The following is a 16,789-nucleotide window of genomic DNA, read 5'->3' as shown; positions in this document are numbered from 1 at the left end:
GGATTTACCACCAGCCGTATTACGAGTCCATTATATCCTATGGAACTCGTAATACGGCTGGTGGTATATCCGTCACTTTACCGTCACTTTTGGGACGGATTAACACTCCTCCAAAGTTAGAATAACCCCCTTTATAGTGAGACCCTAGACTGAGTGGTAAGAAGTTATACTCTCATCATCTGGAATCTCCTATTCATAATCTGGCTGGTCATGTATTTTGGGGTAAAATATTTGAAAGCATATAATGGCATCCGTAGGTCCAAGTGACAAACCTCCAATTCAACTTCTTTTCTGCAGGACAGCACAGTGAAGCGTGCTATGGCCTGCCTGAAAGATTCTCTGCCCACTGTTACCAACACCTACACACTAGCTCTTATGGCCTACACCTTCACACTCGCTGACTACAAGGAGGTGCGTGATAAAGTTATAGCAGAGCTAATTGAGCAGGCCATCAAATCAGGTAAGAAGGGCAGGTATGTTCCCACAAAAGTTATTGAGACCCTAACCATTCTAAGGTAAGGGAACTAGAGGACTGATGAGTGATGCATCCTAAATATATATTTGACATGTGCAATAGTTTCTTTTTATTTGACTTTTGATTTTGTTTGAAATTATGAATTAAAAATTCGACATCCCATTCTGAACAGCGAAGGAAACACCTCCCTGTCTTAGAGATGTGTAACACCTGGCAGATAGATATTTACTTTCACAATATTTTCACCAAGGCACAGGTTTTTGCCTAAATGGGCAAAAAGTCCTTTTGTTCTTTACTGAAGTCCCTTTCATAAGTTTTCCCAAATATACTAACTTGATTCATTTGTTTTATATTTGCCTTTGTAGCATATTTTTAATATAAAAACGGATTGTTTATTATAATTGAACTTAAAATTAACACTTCTGTCTTTCCATTGCTGATACTGGATCGAGCCAGAGAGTTGAAAAGGCTTGCTATGTCAAACATGGTGTCATTCAGGGACTCAAGTGGCTAGGGCTTGATGGTTATTGCGCATACTAAATACCGATCCATTAGAGGGCAGAGTTTACTGGGAGTGGTATTACCTCTACAGTCTGCGTTGTGTACCTCAGAATGCTGGAATTAAGCAGGAAAAACTCACGTTCTCCCCTCCCCAAACCCATTCCGTGCTTCAAAACATCAGTGCTGCAGTATATCCCTGCACAAATTCCAGGCTGTTGTTGCTAGCAAAATGTGCACTGGGGATTAATCTGAAATGTATGCACTCGTTATAATTCTGATTATAGAGGAAACTCTTATTTACGCCTGCATTGGAATTACTGTGTTCAATGGAGTGATGACCGTAAGGGGGACTCGTAATGATCACAATGTTTCAGTCCTTATTAAATATTAACTTAACTTTCAAAGAACTGCAAAAGCAACAAGGGTTTTGATAAGCCATGAGTAATGTGTCTTATTGTTATTTTGTGACAAATCTTTATTAAGTACCTTATAACAAAAGCGGAAAAATAAATAAGGACTTTGCAATCTTCTTAACAATCTGAGGAACCTAACAGGCTATAAATAACACTATGGGCCAGATGTAGCAAGGCTTTTGCGCCTCGCAAACGGCGAGGCGCAAAAGCCTCTACGCGATGCAGAAATGCATTTTGCGAGTTGGATCCGACTCGCAAAATGCGTTTCCGACTCGCAAATAGGAAGGGGTGTTCCCTTCCTATTTGCGAAACGCAACGCGATGCAAGTTGATTTGCGACCGCGAAAGCGGTCGCAAATGAACTCGCAGTTACCATCCACTTGAAGTGGATGGTAACTCATTCGCAAATGGGAAGGGGTCCCCAAGGGACCCCTTCCCCTTTGTGAATGAACACAAAAATAGTTTTTCGGGGCAGGCAGTGGTCCTATGGACCACTGCCTGCTCTGAAAAAAACCGAAACAAAAGGTTTCGGTATTTTTTTCCAAGTGCAGCTCGTTTTCCTTTAAGGAAAACGGGTTGCAGATGGAAAAAAAAAACTGCTTTATTGAAAAGCAGTCACGGACATGGTGGTCTGCTGTCTCCAGCAGGCCACCATCCACGTGAGTGCCCAGACTCGCAATGGGGTCGCAAACTGCGACCCACCTCATTAGTATTAATGAGGTGGGTCTTTGCGACCCAATTGCGAGTTGCAGAAGGTGTCTGAGACACCGTTCTGCATAGTAAATTGTGAGTTGCAATTTGCGAGTCACTCGGACTCGCAAATTGCAACTCGCAATTTGCTGTCTACCTACATCTGGCCCTATGTGTACTAAGACATGTAAGAAAAGACAAGCTACAGAAAGAAGAGTGTTGGTCTGGTATCTAAGAACATAAAAGGTAGATTAACGAAATAGGGGCCAGATTTGCAAGGCCCTAGCACCACCGGAGCGTAATTTTTAGTGATGCTCTGTTGGTGCTATTCACTGCAGCATATTTACAAGGAGGCGTTAAGCCAATTTTCGTGGCAGAGGGGCGTGCAACGGGTGTTGCTGTGAGTGTTACACCACAACACCCATTGCTTTTGACGCTGCCCCAGATTTATGAGAAATCGTAAATCTGTCAGTGCTAAAAACTAATGCCACCCCAGGGATGGTGTTAGCATGGGACAACAAGAAGAAATACCTTTATTCCTCCTCGTTTTTTATTTTTCTATGTTTGCTGCACTCTGCAGCACACATAGAAAGAGCAAAAGGCCATGAATGATTGTTTATGTGCAGGAAGGTAATCCTTCCTGCACATAAACAATCATTAATAAAATATGATTTGTTACTTCTATGTGTGCTGCATAGAAGTGCCAAATTGCCATTGTAGATTGTTTATGTGCAGAAAGGGGCAGCTTCCAGCACATAAACAATCATTAATAAAATATGATTTGTTACTTCTGTGTGTGCTGCATAGAAGTGCCAAATCGCCATTGTAGATTGTTTATGTGCAGGAAGGGGCATCTTCCTACACATAAACCATCTATCCCCTCAACACAGACACCCTTCCACTATGGTGGAAGGATGCCTGCATTTGCACTAGCAGATGAATTTAGCACCGGAGCAGAGGGAAACATATGGGAGCGCTGTATTTTTGTAAATATTGTGCATTCCTGCGTTTCAGCATTGGTCTGGTGCTGCACTTTTTTGTAAATATGGGCCTAGATTAAAATAATGGTATAATGGAGTCTAGCATCTAAGAAAATGAACATAAGTGAAACACTGCAATTGCACAAGATGTTTTTGAATATCAGAGTGAAATGCAAAAATATGTTCTTTCAAAAAGTCAAGAAGGACATTTGAATTAACCAAATGTGAGAGGTTTTGAAAGTTAACTTCCAAGTTTTAAGCAATATGTGTTTTGGAAAGTGAGTTCCCTGCAATCAAGAATTGTGAATCCGTACACCATGACTCTAAACCACAGACACATTGGCCGACTTGACCACATGCTTCTAGACCTAACCAGAGATAGTTCTACTGTATCTAATGTAGTGCGTTTTCAGTATCAGATGTAAAAGTTGAAAGCTGTTCATGCAAATACGATGCATACTTCCACCTGCAGGTTCCTCATCTCCTGCATCTCCCCCAGGAACCAGACTGCATTTGAGAACGTTGAAATAGTTCTCCCATGCAGGCAGGTATCAGCACAGCTCCGACTTTACTCTGGGATCCTCTCAGGATATGATGTCACAGACCCCCATATTGCACAACCCCAGTGTGTTGATGTAATTTCCTTTTTTTCCACCACCTTCAATGTGGATCTGGAGTGGCTCTCCTTGAATGTTTATAATGCAAAAAATATTTCAGGGTTTATATGGTGTAATCCTTTCTTCCACAAGCAGATGTTGATGTCTGACCCTCAGGACATCTCTCTCTGATGCTTGCATCCTAAAACACAACTCTGGTTCATGTGAAAAGTAGGCCACATGACCGGCAGCTTGCTTGTGACAGCTAAGTTTTCAAAATGGCCTGCTTCTAAGGACAAAGACAAGTCATCTTACAAGAAGCAGCACAACAGGAATTGTTCCAATTTTAGACATTGTTATAGTTTGAGGGGGAGGTTTTTCTTTCGGCAGCAAGGTTCCCAGACTTCAGCCTTAGTATCGCCCTCAAAGCCTGTATTTGTGGAGATGTAGTTGGTATCAGTCTCCACTCCAGCAAATGAAGCCCTTTTTATGGCAGTTTTAGTGCTGACCCAGTGTAGGCCACATCTGTCGCCCATGCAGTGGCTGCAATATTCTGCTGTTCTGACCCCTTGTGGTGTACCTTCCATACCTAGTTAGCCTTCAGGACTTCCCACAAAGCTTCTGCCAGCAGCTCCATCCCCGGCAACAGTCAACTCCTCTCTGTCTCCTTCTCACGCCATTCTGGTGCTAGCAGTGCCTCTTCAGCTACAAAATGTTTTGCCGATTGCTCTGTCACAGGCATCAGTGCTCGACCTAACCTTGCTATGTCCTGCGCCGAGCTTGGATCCTTTACTGACATTGATGGACTTTCCAAAGACTAATGCCTTTTGATCAGATTTAGACACACTGGACATTAACTGCTTGAGGAGGAAAACCCTACATGCCCTTGACCCATGATAAATACTAAGATCATCTTAGATCATCTTCAGGAGCACTTTGGCTGTGATTCTAATCATGGCTGTTGTAACAGCATTGACACAGGTGATTATTTGACTCTGTAGAGTGCCAGAAGCTTAGATAGTTCCCTTAATATTGATCTGAAGTGTCCCTCACTGACTAGGTGGCCTCAGTTATGCCCATTTTGCACGAAACTGTGGAAATACTGTAATTGTCTGTATCAGTGGAGGGGAATAAAGATTTATCCTCCACAAATTTCCTATGGAAATGATGTTGAGCACTTGCTTCACTTTAACAAAGCTGTGATGGACCACATCTTGGTCAAAAGGAGGAAACTTGCTTCTGCTCCTGCCCTGAATCGACAAACTTCCCTCTGGCACTGTCCAATTCTAGGAGACTCAAAGTTGTTGATGGCTCATCCACCTCAGGAAGGGCTTATTATGCAATTTGTTAGACCTGCAAAACCAACAAGGTGATGGATGGAATGCTTGAATTAATCTCAACCACTGGCGATCACTTGTGCCACTTCCCAATCCATTGTTTTGGTACAGTAAAATTGCCTTACACTCAATTGGCACATGCATACGTTCCTAGTAATGTGATACTACATGTACCCATGGTCTCTAAATTGAATGCTATACTGATTGTGCCACCTGCCTAAGCACCCCTTTAAACATATCTCAGGCCTGTCATTGCAGCCTGTGTGTGCAAAAAGTGCCAATTCTGCATGGCAAGATGACACAGCCAAAACAGCCCAGAGAGCAGGGTGCAGTATATTTAAGCATTTTCTAGTGTACTTTTAAGTTTTCATGTATCCTGGTAGTGAAAAACTCCTAAAATCATTCTTTACTACTGTGAGGCCTACCTCCACCATAGGATAACATTTGGTTACCTTATTACATTTAATAAGTGCCAACTTTCATTGGGAACAGGTAGAAATGTCATATTTGGTCTAAAAGCAAGTGTTCTTTAAATGTGCTTCAATGATAAAGATGGATTTTAAGTCACAACTCTGAAAATGACACTTTTAGAAAGTTGGCATTTTCCTGCAGCCTGTGGCACCTCACTGATGACCTTCGGTTATGCCTCCCAAACACCAAGACAAAAGGGACTTGGTGTTTGCAGGATGGGCCATACTGCAGGATGGGTGGGGTGTAGCTGCTCTCTGCCCCAATTACATTTTAAAGAGGCTGCCTCCAACACACTTACAAAGATCTAGACACCATTCTTTTGTCACACTGGCTTCTCTCAGCCTGGGCAGGGGAAGGGGGAAGTTTCATGAACCTGATCTAGAAATGCCTAGAAGTTTCTCGTTCTTCAATGGCTGGTACCAGGTATAAGTATTGGACCCTGAAACCAACTCTTCAGTTCAATCCAGGACCTCCCAGAAGGACTGCCTTGTACTTCAGAAGACTGCCCTGCTTCTTGAGGCCTGCTTTCTGTTATAGAGGACTTCCTTGCTGCCTACAGAGGACTGTCCTGCTACCCAAAGCCTGCCTTGTACCTTTGGAGGGCTGCCCTGTTGCTTGAAACCCACCTTGTTGCTTGATCACAGGACTACCAGAGTGACTCCAAGGGCTAGTTGGCGGGCTTCCTGTTCTGAGCTACAGTGACACAAAAAGCTTCAACAACCTTGAACCCACAACTGGACCCTGTCTAAAGTGAGTCCTGCCCTCCAAGTGGTGCCCCTCCAGTCCTGACCCCATGGAAGTGTGCTAAAGATGCCAAAACAGCCAAAAAACGAAACTTGTGATATTGACATTTTTCCACAACAAGGTGGCCTGATAACCAACAAGTGACGGGTCACTGCCACTTTATACATCCCCAGATCCCCTTTTTTTTAAAGCAGAACCTTTTCCTTGTACGGACATGGTTTCTTAAAAAAACACAAAAAAACAGAAAGTATCCTATTTGGGAAAGCAACTGCAAGGATGAAGGTTTGTTATCCTAGCATCCTCCATCTCTGCATTTGCAACCAATTGCAGGAGTTTTTATTACAGATACTAACCTGTATAACTGTGATCATTTTGCAACCACTATAAGTGGACATTTTGTGAAGCGATCAATTAATGCAAAGGTTGCATCGCAAATTGCATTGCAATTTGCACGCCAATTGGTGCACAAATTGCACAACCCAGGTGTGCAAATGTGAATAGTACTTTGGGACCATAATCACTGCATCCCTTTAGATCACTAGTGAGAGGCCCTCATATATGATGAAATCTTGGGTGTAGACTGAGAAAGCTGAAACTGGAATGAATTCTTCAGAATAGGGCCAATAATCTTCTGTTTAAACTTCATTGTGTAGCCTACAGAACAGTTCTTCCAGTCTAGTTCCATTTACCATAAAGTGGTCAAGTAGGTGTAGCTAATGATCATGCACAGTCATGTAGAACACTGGTAAAGGTAGATCAGTACAGTTGCTTGTTCAGCATGAGTATCATATATGAAGGCAAACTATTCAGTCAAACAGGCACAGGATTGATTATTTGTACCAATTAGAAGTATTGGCAAGGGGTACAACTTCATGTATAACTTCTGATGTTATAAAGCAAAAGTCCAAGGGAGCTCTATCACAAACATGATGGATATCCCATTCACCACATTACAAATGCAATTGGATATAATGCACTTGTAACACAGAGAACAGGACAGAACTGCTGTCAGAAATAGACAGGGACTGGTGATGCCTGATGACCAAATGATTTGTATTTAAAATTATGATTCAAGTCTGATATTTTAGCTCCTTTTGGATTCTGCCTGTGGCATTGTGGTACATGTAACCCAAATGTACAAAGGATGAAAGGCTGGACCATATGAAGAATGATGCCACCTAGGATCAGCCCTCACCCTTCCCCCTTGTCTTTTTGAGCTGATTGGGAAAAATGCAAGTTCAGTGTTCAATTTAAGAAGGCACAGTAGTGCATAAGAAGTGATTTCAGAAGTTCTAGATTGGAACATTCAAGGTATCACACCTTTCCCAACAGATGTTCTGGGTATGACTGTATCCCATAAAATGGCACTTCTTCTGCTCATTAAAAATGTAAGCTAGTAAAACCTACATATTTGGTGACAACGTTGAACATTAATGAAACCTCATCTTCTCTCTTTGATAGTTCTCTTCCTCACTGCTGTGCCGTACTGTTCACCCTTTGAGCTGCCTAAACCCCCTAAATATTTGTTTTATTTTTACAGAGGGACAGATCCACTGGGAGTGTAAAGACAAACCCAAGCAAGAAGATGTGCCCTATTGGTATCAAGCACCCTCTGCAGAGGTGGAGATGACATCCTATGTGCTCTTGGCGTACATGTCTCAGCACCATGTGTCCAAAGAAGACATTGGCACAGCATCACAGATCGTGAGCTGGCTCTCCAAGCTGCAGAACCCATACGGGGGCTTCTCTTCAACTCAGGTAAAAGGCACAAAGAGCGAGAATGAAAGTGCCCCATTAATAAACAATGTCCAGACATCACATCCATAAAATGTCTATTCTTTGGTATTGAACACCATTTCCTGGAGGACAGGTCTGTAAATGGGGCAAGGGCACCTACCTCTAAATGTCTTACTTTGCTCTCACTTTGCCCGTTTACTTCCCTGGTTCTCTAAAAAGGTCTTCCAATCACAGGGGTGAAGATTTAATCTCCCTTTCATCCCAGCATTAAGGTCTAGGTTAGTGCAGAATTTTATCAATGGAAAGTGATCACCTAGCATTATTTAAAAACTTCATATTCACAGACAGCGAGTGGTTTGTCTTGACCATGTGACACTTTAAGGCATTGAAGGCTGTGATGGCAATAAATTTCCTGGCTCAGGTTACAAGGTAGGCAGTTTTGGCCTGGCAGAAGAGAGATCTACCTGTTCATGAACTGCTTAAGATTCATTGTGGCCTTAGAATCAGACTACATCTTGTTCTTTAGGGAGTAAGTTTTCTGAGATACGGGTGGATGATGCAGAGGCCTGTGTCTTCATGAATGCTGTCATGGAATAAATAGAAGCTGCCCCAAAAATAAATGTGATGTCTCTTGTAGCAGTGCATTGCACGTACTGGTGAGTTTCCACTATTCTGACAATCTGTATGCTGTTTCATTTTCCTGCCTATTTGTAGGTCATGGTTTGTTGGCACTTTCAGGTTCTTATAGGTGTGTAGAAGAAATGTAAAACTCCCACTCACTCAATGTGTGCACAGTGGCTTGTTAGCAATGACTGGCTTCTGTTAGTGCTTGCACAGGTGAATCGACCTGATCTGTGTGAGTGCCCTTGATGATCCAACATTCAGTAGGCACTGGTGTGGTAGCACTGTGGCACTCCAGCCAGTAAGAGGGCAGTGGTGCATGGTCACTGTTATAAAAATTCTGCTTGTGTAGGGTCACTTTCCAGTTACCATGTTGCCTCCATTTTTCTAGGACACAGTGGTCGCTCTCAATGGTCTAGCCATTTATGCTGGGGCTACCTTCAGCGAAAAGGGAGATGTCACTGTGACTGTCAAAAGCAAAGATGAGATCCAACAACAGTTCCATGTGTACAACAAAAATCGGCTTCTGCTGCAGCAAGCACCACTTACGAAAGTTCCAGGAGAATACACAATATCGGCAGCAGGGAAGGGCTGCGTGTATGTGCAGGTAAGTGAGGATTCAAATGTTGGGATCTTTTTGTTATAAACAGTATCCTGCCAAAAACCTTAGCAATTTCCCACATATGAGCTTTGTATGAGGGATATTCAGGATCTCTGGGATAACTTATTTTTCTGAGTGAAAGGTGCTTGGAATTCCTAGGAAGAAAGGCTCAATATTTCTGGGTAGTTGGACTGGGATTCCTGTTCTGTCTGTAGAAGAGCCCAGCAGATGCGAATTTTTTTACATGAGACATACCAAGTTATGCAGACAGTCACACGCCCAGATGTAGCGGTTTATTAATGAATGAAACTATATGCATTTCTTGACTAAAAGACCTCTCTTGTAGATGATTATCCTGGTAACAATTCTCAACATATCATGTTAGGGGCATTATGGTTTATGCAGTTCCTAATTTGATCTGCTCGTTGCTGGTGGAGCCCACCAGTAGTCGTTTTTGGAGACCAGCTCTTTTTCCTCATTAGACTTTGACTCAGTGCAGGAGAGAGAAAGACACAAAAGGATGTTCTGAAGAAGAGAAAGACAGTAAAAAAGTGCAAAGAAAGAAATAGGGATTACAAAGAACCTGAAGTAGTGAGATAAAGGAGCAAGGGATCTCTGATGAAGGGTGAAAGAGGCCTGGGACGGAATCAAGACTAACCAGATTTCGGATTCTGAACCCACATTTTATGGCATTGGCCATGGGCTTCTGAACGTTTAGGCCCCAGTACATAATATGATACACATTAAGCACTGGGTTCATATAAATATATGGATTTGGACTAGCACTGAAGCCTGGGGTGTCCAGAGATTGGAGTCCCCATCACTATAGGCCATTTTTTGTGGAAAAGTATTACATCCCATTTATCAAAAATGCAGCTTGTGAATCCTTTTTTGAATTATTTTTTCCCTGTAATTCATTGACATTTATATTCCTGAGACTGTTCCAGAGTCATGTGTTTCCCTTGTTGCAACCACTAAATTAAGTAAAGTTGGCACCCAGTTCAAAAGAATTTTCCTGGGAGACACAATTGGAATGTCATGTACACAGTGGGATAATAATCTAGACCACTGCTTCATGGCGTCCTAGAATCCCTTTACCAGAAACTCTCATTGTCCCATTTTTGTCTAGGATTTCTCCATGATTTTCCTTGATGAGATCCATTAGATTTTCCTAGTATGGATTGCAATACCTTCAGCTTGAAACTCTCAGTTTTAATTCCATGAATATTATTTGTCTACTGGTCTAGGTTTTCCCTCTGGCATTGTTCTGTATTTTCAAGGATACAAGCTGACAATTTTAGAATATTAAAGCCCAGACTTCTCAATGCTTTTCCTGGGTTACATCTGCTGTTTTAGCCTAGTCTGCTTCTTGATGGTTTAATTTCTGTTTTTTATGGGAGGGATTCTTGGAATGCCCTAGGCATTTCTAAATGAGATTGTTCAAATTCCATGAGCAGAAAAACCACTAAACTCTAATGCTTCTCCTCGACCGGACAGCTGGTGTTCCTTGGACAGTAGGCCTTAATTATTCGAATTCTTCTGTATCAGTTTCCTTTAAGTCTATGGAGATGGGACCACAATACTCAAGGACGTTTAAATGATGTTAAAGAAATATTTTGAAAAGGATCCTCAATAGCAACAAATACATCCTGCCTCCATATACGTGCTCTTTATTCCCCTGTTCTCTACCCCATTTGAAAACTTCCTGTATTTATTATTTTGACCCTGGGGCTTGGGCCAACACTCTTTGCCACTCTTGGATTTTCTCCATTCTCTCACTAATATTTGTTTCTGTCAGACAACATTGAGGTATAACATCCCGCCTCCGAAGAGTGATGCCACTTTCAAACTGGCTGTAACTCCAGATCCGGAGAGTTGCACAGAAGCAGCAAAGTCAACGTTCATGGTCACAGTCACTGCCAGGTGAGATTCTCTTACTTCATAATGATACCTGTTAGACTTTTCATCCTTGGTGTGGTCTCCCTTAATGTTTTGCCTCTGTTCCCCAGGTTGTTGATGTGTGCTGGACTCTGATTTTGCTGTTTTTATTACTCTGGGCACTTTACCACTGCTAACCAGTGCTAAAGTGCAAGTGCTCCTTTACAAAATGTGTATGTAATTGGCTTATCCATGATTGGCATATTTGGTTTACTAGTAAGTCCATAGTAAAGTGCACTAGAGGTGCCAGGGCCTGTAAATCAAATTCTACTAGTGGGCCTGCAGCACTGGTTGTGCCACCCATATAATTAGCCATATAACCATGTCTCAGACCTGCCACTGCAGTGTCTGTGTTTGTAGTTTTAACTCTAACTTAGACTTGGCAAGTGTACCCACTTGCCAGGCCTAAACCTTCCCTTTTCCTACATGTCAGACACCCCTAAGGTAGGCCCTTTGTAGCCCCAAGGGCAGGGGGCAGTGTATGGTTAAGGTAGGACATATAGTAACGTGTTTTATATGTCCTGAGAGTGAAATATTGCTAAATTCATTTTTCACTGTTGCAAGGCCTGTCCCTCTCATAGGTTAACATGGGGGCTACCTTTAAATCTGATTAAAGTGTAGATTCCCTTTGGGAGCAGATGGGCATGTGGAGTTTGGGGTCTCTGAGCTCACAATTTAAAAATACATCTTTTAGTAAAGTTGATGTTAAGATTGTGGGGGTCATTCTGACCCTGGCGGCCGGTGACCGCCAGGGTCACCGACCACGGGAGCACCGGCAACAGGCTGTCGGTGCTCCCGAGGGCATTCTGACCGCGGCGGTTCAGCCGCGGTCAGAAAGGGTAAACCGGCGGTCTCCCGCCGGTTTACCGCTGCCCCATTGAATCCTCCATGGCAGCGGAGCGCGCTCCGCCGCCATGGGGATTCAGACACCCCCTACCGCCATCCTGTTCATGGCGGGAAACCCGCCATGAACAGGATGGCGGTAGGGGGTGCCGCGGGGCCCCTGGGGGCCCCTGCAGTGCCCATGCCAATGGCATGGGCACTGCAGGGGCCCCCGTAAGAGGGCCCCGCAAAGTATTTCAGTGTCTGCTTTGCAGACACTGAAATACGCGACGGGTGCAACTGCACCCATCGCACCCCTGCAACTACGCCGGCTCAATTCTGAGCCGGCGTCCTCGTTGCAGGGGCATTTATGCTGGGCCGCCGGGCGCTCTTTCGGAGAGCGCCCGCTGGCCCAGCGGAAATGTTTAAATGGCCGCCGCGGTCTTTTGACCGCGGTGCGGTCATTTCACGGCGGTACCTTGGCGGACGGCCTCCGCCGTCCGCCAAGGTTAAAATCACCCCCTGTGTGTTTGCAAATGCCACTTTTAGAAAGTGAGCATTTTCTTGCTTATACCATTTCTGTGACTCTGCCTGTTTGTGGATTCCCTGTCTGGGTCAGTTTGACAGTTGGGCTGGTTGGACCTCACACTAGACAGTGACACAAAGGAAGCTGGGGTGTAGCCTGCATATCCTGAGGAGCCATCTGTGCTAAGAGGGAGGGGAGGAGTGGTCACTCACACCTGAAAGGGCTGTGCCTGCCCTCACACAGTGCAGTCTCCAACCCCCTGGTGAGTGTCTGGGGCCTGGCCTGGGCAAGGCAGGATTTCACATTAAAAAAAGACTTTACTTTGAAGTAGCCCTAGATCAAAGGAGAAATTGGGTATAAGAAGGGCACTCAAAACCACAGTCTTTAAAAAAAACTTCTGGAAACAAGAGTAACCTCTGCCTGGAGAAGAGTTGAGGAAGAAGAGCTGCCCTGCCTGTGACTGTGCTTTGTGGAGCTATCCTGCAGTTGCCGCTTCTGCCAGAGTAAGAGGGCAAAGACTGGACTTTGTGTGCCTTTCATCTTTATGATTTAGAGCTTGCCTCCTGTTGTTTGAAGTCTCAGGGACAGCAAAGACTTCTCTCTGCCAGCCCCTGGAGTCTCTGGAGAGCCTTCTACTCTGCCCTGTGGGGCCCATCCCGTTCCTGGGACCCTGAAAGGAGAAGCTGGCAGCCTAAAGACAAGGAAATCCACCCACCGAGCGATGTGCGGGGAAAAGATCGACGCGACTCCAATCTGTGGCTGAAGAAACAACGTGCTGCCGGCTTTGCAGCTGAAAATCGATGCTCACCAGACATGCGACCGAAGAATCGGAGCAGGAGAAATGACGCGCAACATCGCTGACGGAGGCTGGGAGATCTCAACCCGCGCTGCGTGGTTTTCAGATCATCGTGCGGCTGGATTTCTGACTCAAGTACCACTGGGCGTGTAAAAACAACGCAAAGCCTGCCCGGACCCGAGAGTGCTGACCGTATCGACGCATCGGTCTCCTGCGGAGAGAAGAAACGACGCGCCTGACCCCGCGAAAGGAGAAACGACGCAAGGTCCAGCTCGTGAGTGGATTCAAAGCATTGCAAGCCCTTTTTGATGCACACTCGCCCGTGCGGGGTTATTTTTGACGCACCCAAGGTACATTTTCACGCTAACAGTGTTAGTGTGTGTTTAAAACTACTTAAAGACTCTTTTTGCATTTTTATTGATAACTTGACTTGTGTATTGTGGATTTTTGTTGTTTTGGTCTTGTTTGGTCTAGATAAATATTTACTATTTTTCTAAATTGGTGTTGTGTCATTTTGTAGTGTTTTCATTACGTTACTGTGTGTGTTAGTACAAATACTTTACACCTAGCACTCTGAAGTTAAGCCTACTGGTCTGCCAAGTTAAAAGTGGGTAAACAGGGGTTAGCTGAGGGTGATTCGCTTTTACCCTGACTAGAGTGAGGGTCCTTGCTTAAACAGGGGGTAACCTTTCTGTCAACCAAAGACCCCATTTCTAACAATAGCACATACTCAACATAATTCTAACCAACATGAACATGTCACACAATAGAGTAAGCCTATAAATGGGGGAATTAAGTAAAACTTCAAATAGAAATGTACTTGTGTAAACTGTATACTTTTCATGGTTTACTTTTGGGTGTCTCCACCCTACCAACCTTTAAACTATCTCCAAAATATAGTTGGATTTGTCTTTAGTCTCAGGGAAATAAGTGAACAGTGCTTAATAAATTGTATAGATCTGCATTTTGTCTTGGAGAAGAAAACATTAAAACATTATAAAATATATACATCATAAATTTTTATTTCTTTTAAAAGTAAAGTGGTGAATTTAGGAAACAGCACAATTCCTAAACCCCACTCACTTTACTGAAGTGTTGCTGGAGCACAAGTAATATTACACAGGGCTACTGCTGAAGTTTCATTGGGATGGCTGCCAATTTGGGTCGGTTAGCAACATTAGTAACCTCCGTAGGCTCCCTGGAGGCATTACCTTCACTGAACGCACATTTATATTTTTAAAACTAAATAGAGGATACTGGAGAGGGCAAGTCTGGTGGCTTAGTAATTCTCCATCTGGGAAATACCCATTCAGTGTTCCCCACCCACGTTTCTTCCCCCAGTTTTGACTTGTCCCACATGAGGAAAAGGTGGGAGGGTGCTCCAAGGTTACCTTTTGTTTTCTATCCTAAAATTTCAGACTAAGACAATATTGGGCAAAAACCTCTACTACTGAAAGAAGTATTCCTGCTTCCTCACATGTTTAACTTTGGTTAGTAAGGTTGGGCTTTCGTTTACTAGAGGCCCTTAAAGGCTATCTCCAGCAAGGTGCTATAGCTGTGCTTCATGGCTCTTGCATATGTATTTGACACGTATATGTTGTTGTTTCGTTAGTGAGAGGACGGGTGACTTCAAGATGGCCGCCATGTTCTCGACTCTGTGGTGGGCCTTTTTCTTTGCCATTTACTCATAACGTTGTGAATAGTGGCTCAAGATCGAGGGTCGGCATTGGTTCACATGCCGACACCTATTAGCTTTAAGAAGGCGGTTTTGCTTCCGCATAGAACAACCAGGTGCCATTACAATGAGGCAGTACGCGACGCGGATTGATAACATGTAGACGCTGCGACGGTTCAGGCAAATTTAGATGTAGGACGATTTGGTTCGGATAATACGTAACCTTAAGATTATTTGGGTGTGTTTTTTTTTTATTTCTATATATCCCAATGATATTGATTTAATGTTACACATTCTTTACTACATCGCTCACTCCCTTTAATACCGGAGATAGTTTTTAACATCCAATAATCATTAATGGTTTAATATTTCTATGGCCAATCATCATGACAAAATATACGTGTGTTTTTTCACGTAGTGGGACATATTTACAGGGATTTCTATTCACTATGTGGGGACTTAGGTCCCAAGTATTATGGACATCACAATATATCATAATGGCATAGAAATTTTGTCTAATTGGAGGAGGTAATATCGATAAGAAGGGCGTAAGGCATAGATGCCATCTCATCTCATGTTTGAGGTACATGCGAACATGTTCTTTTCCTTCTATTTGTAGGACCAGTTGAAAGCTGATGAACTGAAATAATATTACTAATAGAAATGGAAGTCGGTTTCGTTTTTTTGTACAATGAATAAGTTATGTGCGGACATTACCAAGGTCAGTGTGGGACCAGACTTATAATATAGTCAATATATATATATTTTTTGGAACCTGGTAGCTTACAATTTGGTTCTCCTCCTGTTTTTGTATTTAGAGGTTTGGATATCATTTGAAAACTTAAGAGACAAGTGGAGATATTAAGGTACTTTCCCTCTGATTGGTGTTGGGTGACATAAAGGTCTCTTTCTTATATTTGAAAAATGGTGACTTACCATTACACTTGCATCAAAGCTATCCCTATCACCTATATTTACTAATTCATTCTTGTATCAATCTCAATTACTGATATGGGGCGTAGGTTCTCTGTGGCATGATTTCTGACTATTTTTGACACATTTTTGGTGAGATTTGACTAACTTTGGTTTTCTTTTTAGTCTTTGTAGTTATTATTGAATTTTAGATTTTGTAATTTTTAATTATTAATACAATGTTTTGGATTGTGATTTATCAGCCCTGAAGAAGTCCAATGTATGGACGAAACACGTGTCGGCTGATGTTACATGTGGATTCAACAAACACCATCCGGTCCCATTAATTTAAAGCTTACTTTTGTGTTAGATATTCGATAGAGGACTCTCATTGTATTAATTTGTATTATGTCTTTTACCACTTTGGATTTTCATTGTAGTTGTTTAGTATTGTATGTCATATATAATTGTCAATAATTTTGAAATAAATATTATCATTGTATAATATCAGGAGAACCTACATTATTGAGGCTAATGACAATATAGGAGTATAAATATATTTTGGACAGTTCATTAGTCACATAGCTACTATTGGCTTTTCACAATTGGTACTTTAAGAAAAACTGTTGTGCTCCGCTAAAAATTCTTTTTTGGATCAGAAACTCTTTTGGGCGTTGCCCTATCTGAATGATCATCGCCATACCTTTTGCTTTTTACCCTTCACTTTTGGCTGAATTCGTTTTCATTGGACTTGGGGCTCTGTGAACTTTACCACTGCTTACCAATGCTGAAGTTCTTGTGCTCACTCCCTAAAACATGGTTGAATTGGCATTGACCTAATTGGCTTATTTAATTTAATTACACGTTTAGTAGAGAGGTATACCATATACCCAGGACCTGTAAATTAAATGCTACCAGTGGGCCTGCAGCACCTATTGTGCCACCCACTTAAGTA

General features: G+C 42.8%; 1 protein-coding gene across 1 annotated transcript in view; it reads left to right on the top strand.

The window, feature by feature from the left end:
• LOC138246810 (alpha-2-macroglobulin-like protein 1) overlaps window positions 1-16,789 on the top strand; it is a 184,323-nt gene that overhangs the window by 137,764 nt on the left and 29,770 nt on the right. Inside the window, exons 25-28 of the mRNA XM_069201572.1 lie at window positions 298-460; window positions 7,747-7,964; window positions 8,956-9,171; window positions 10,964-11,088. Of these exons, the coding sequence (XP_069057673.1) occupies window positions 298-460; window positions 7,747-7,964; window positions 8,956-9,171; window positions 10,964-11,088 (722 nt within the window). The remainder of the gene's footprint in view (window positions 1-297; window positions 461-7,746; window positions 7,965-8,955; window positions 9,172-10,963; window positions 11,089-16,789) is intronic.

The sequence above is a fragment of the Pleurodeles waltl genome, chromosome 7 (assembly GCF_031143425.1).
Source record: "Pleurodeles waltl isolate 20211129_DDA chromosome 7, aPleWal1.hap1.20221129, whole genome shotgun sequence".
Taxonomy (NCBI): domain Eukaryota; kingdom Metazoa; phylum Chordata; class Amphibia; order Caudata; family Salamandridae; genus Pleurodeles; species Pleurodeles waltl.
The sequence above is the reverse complement of the archived record's forward strand: the minus strand, read 5'-3'. Positions and strand labels throughout refer to the sequence as shown.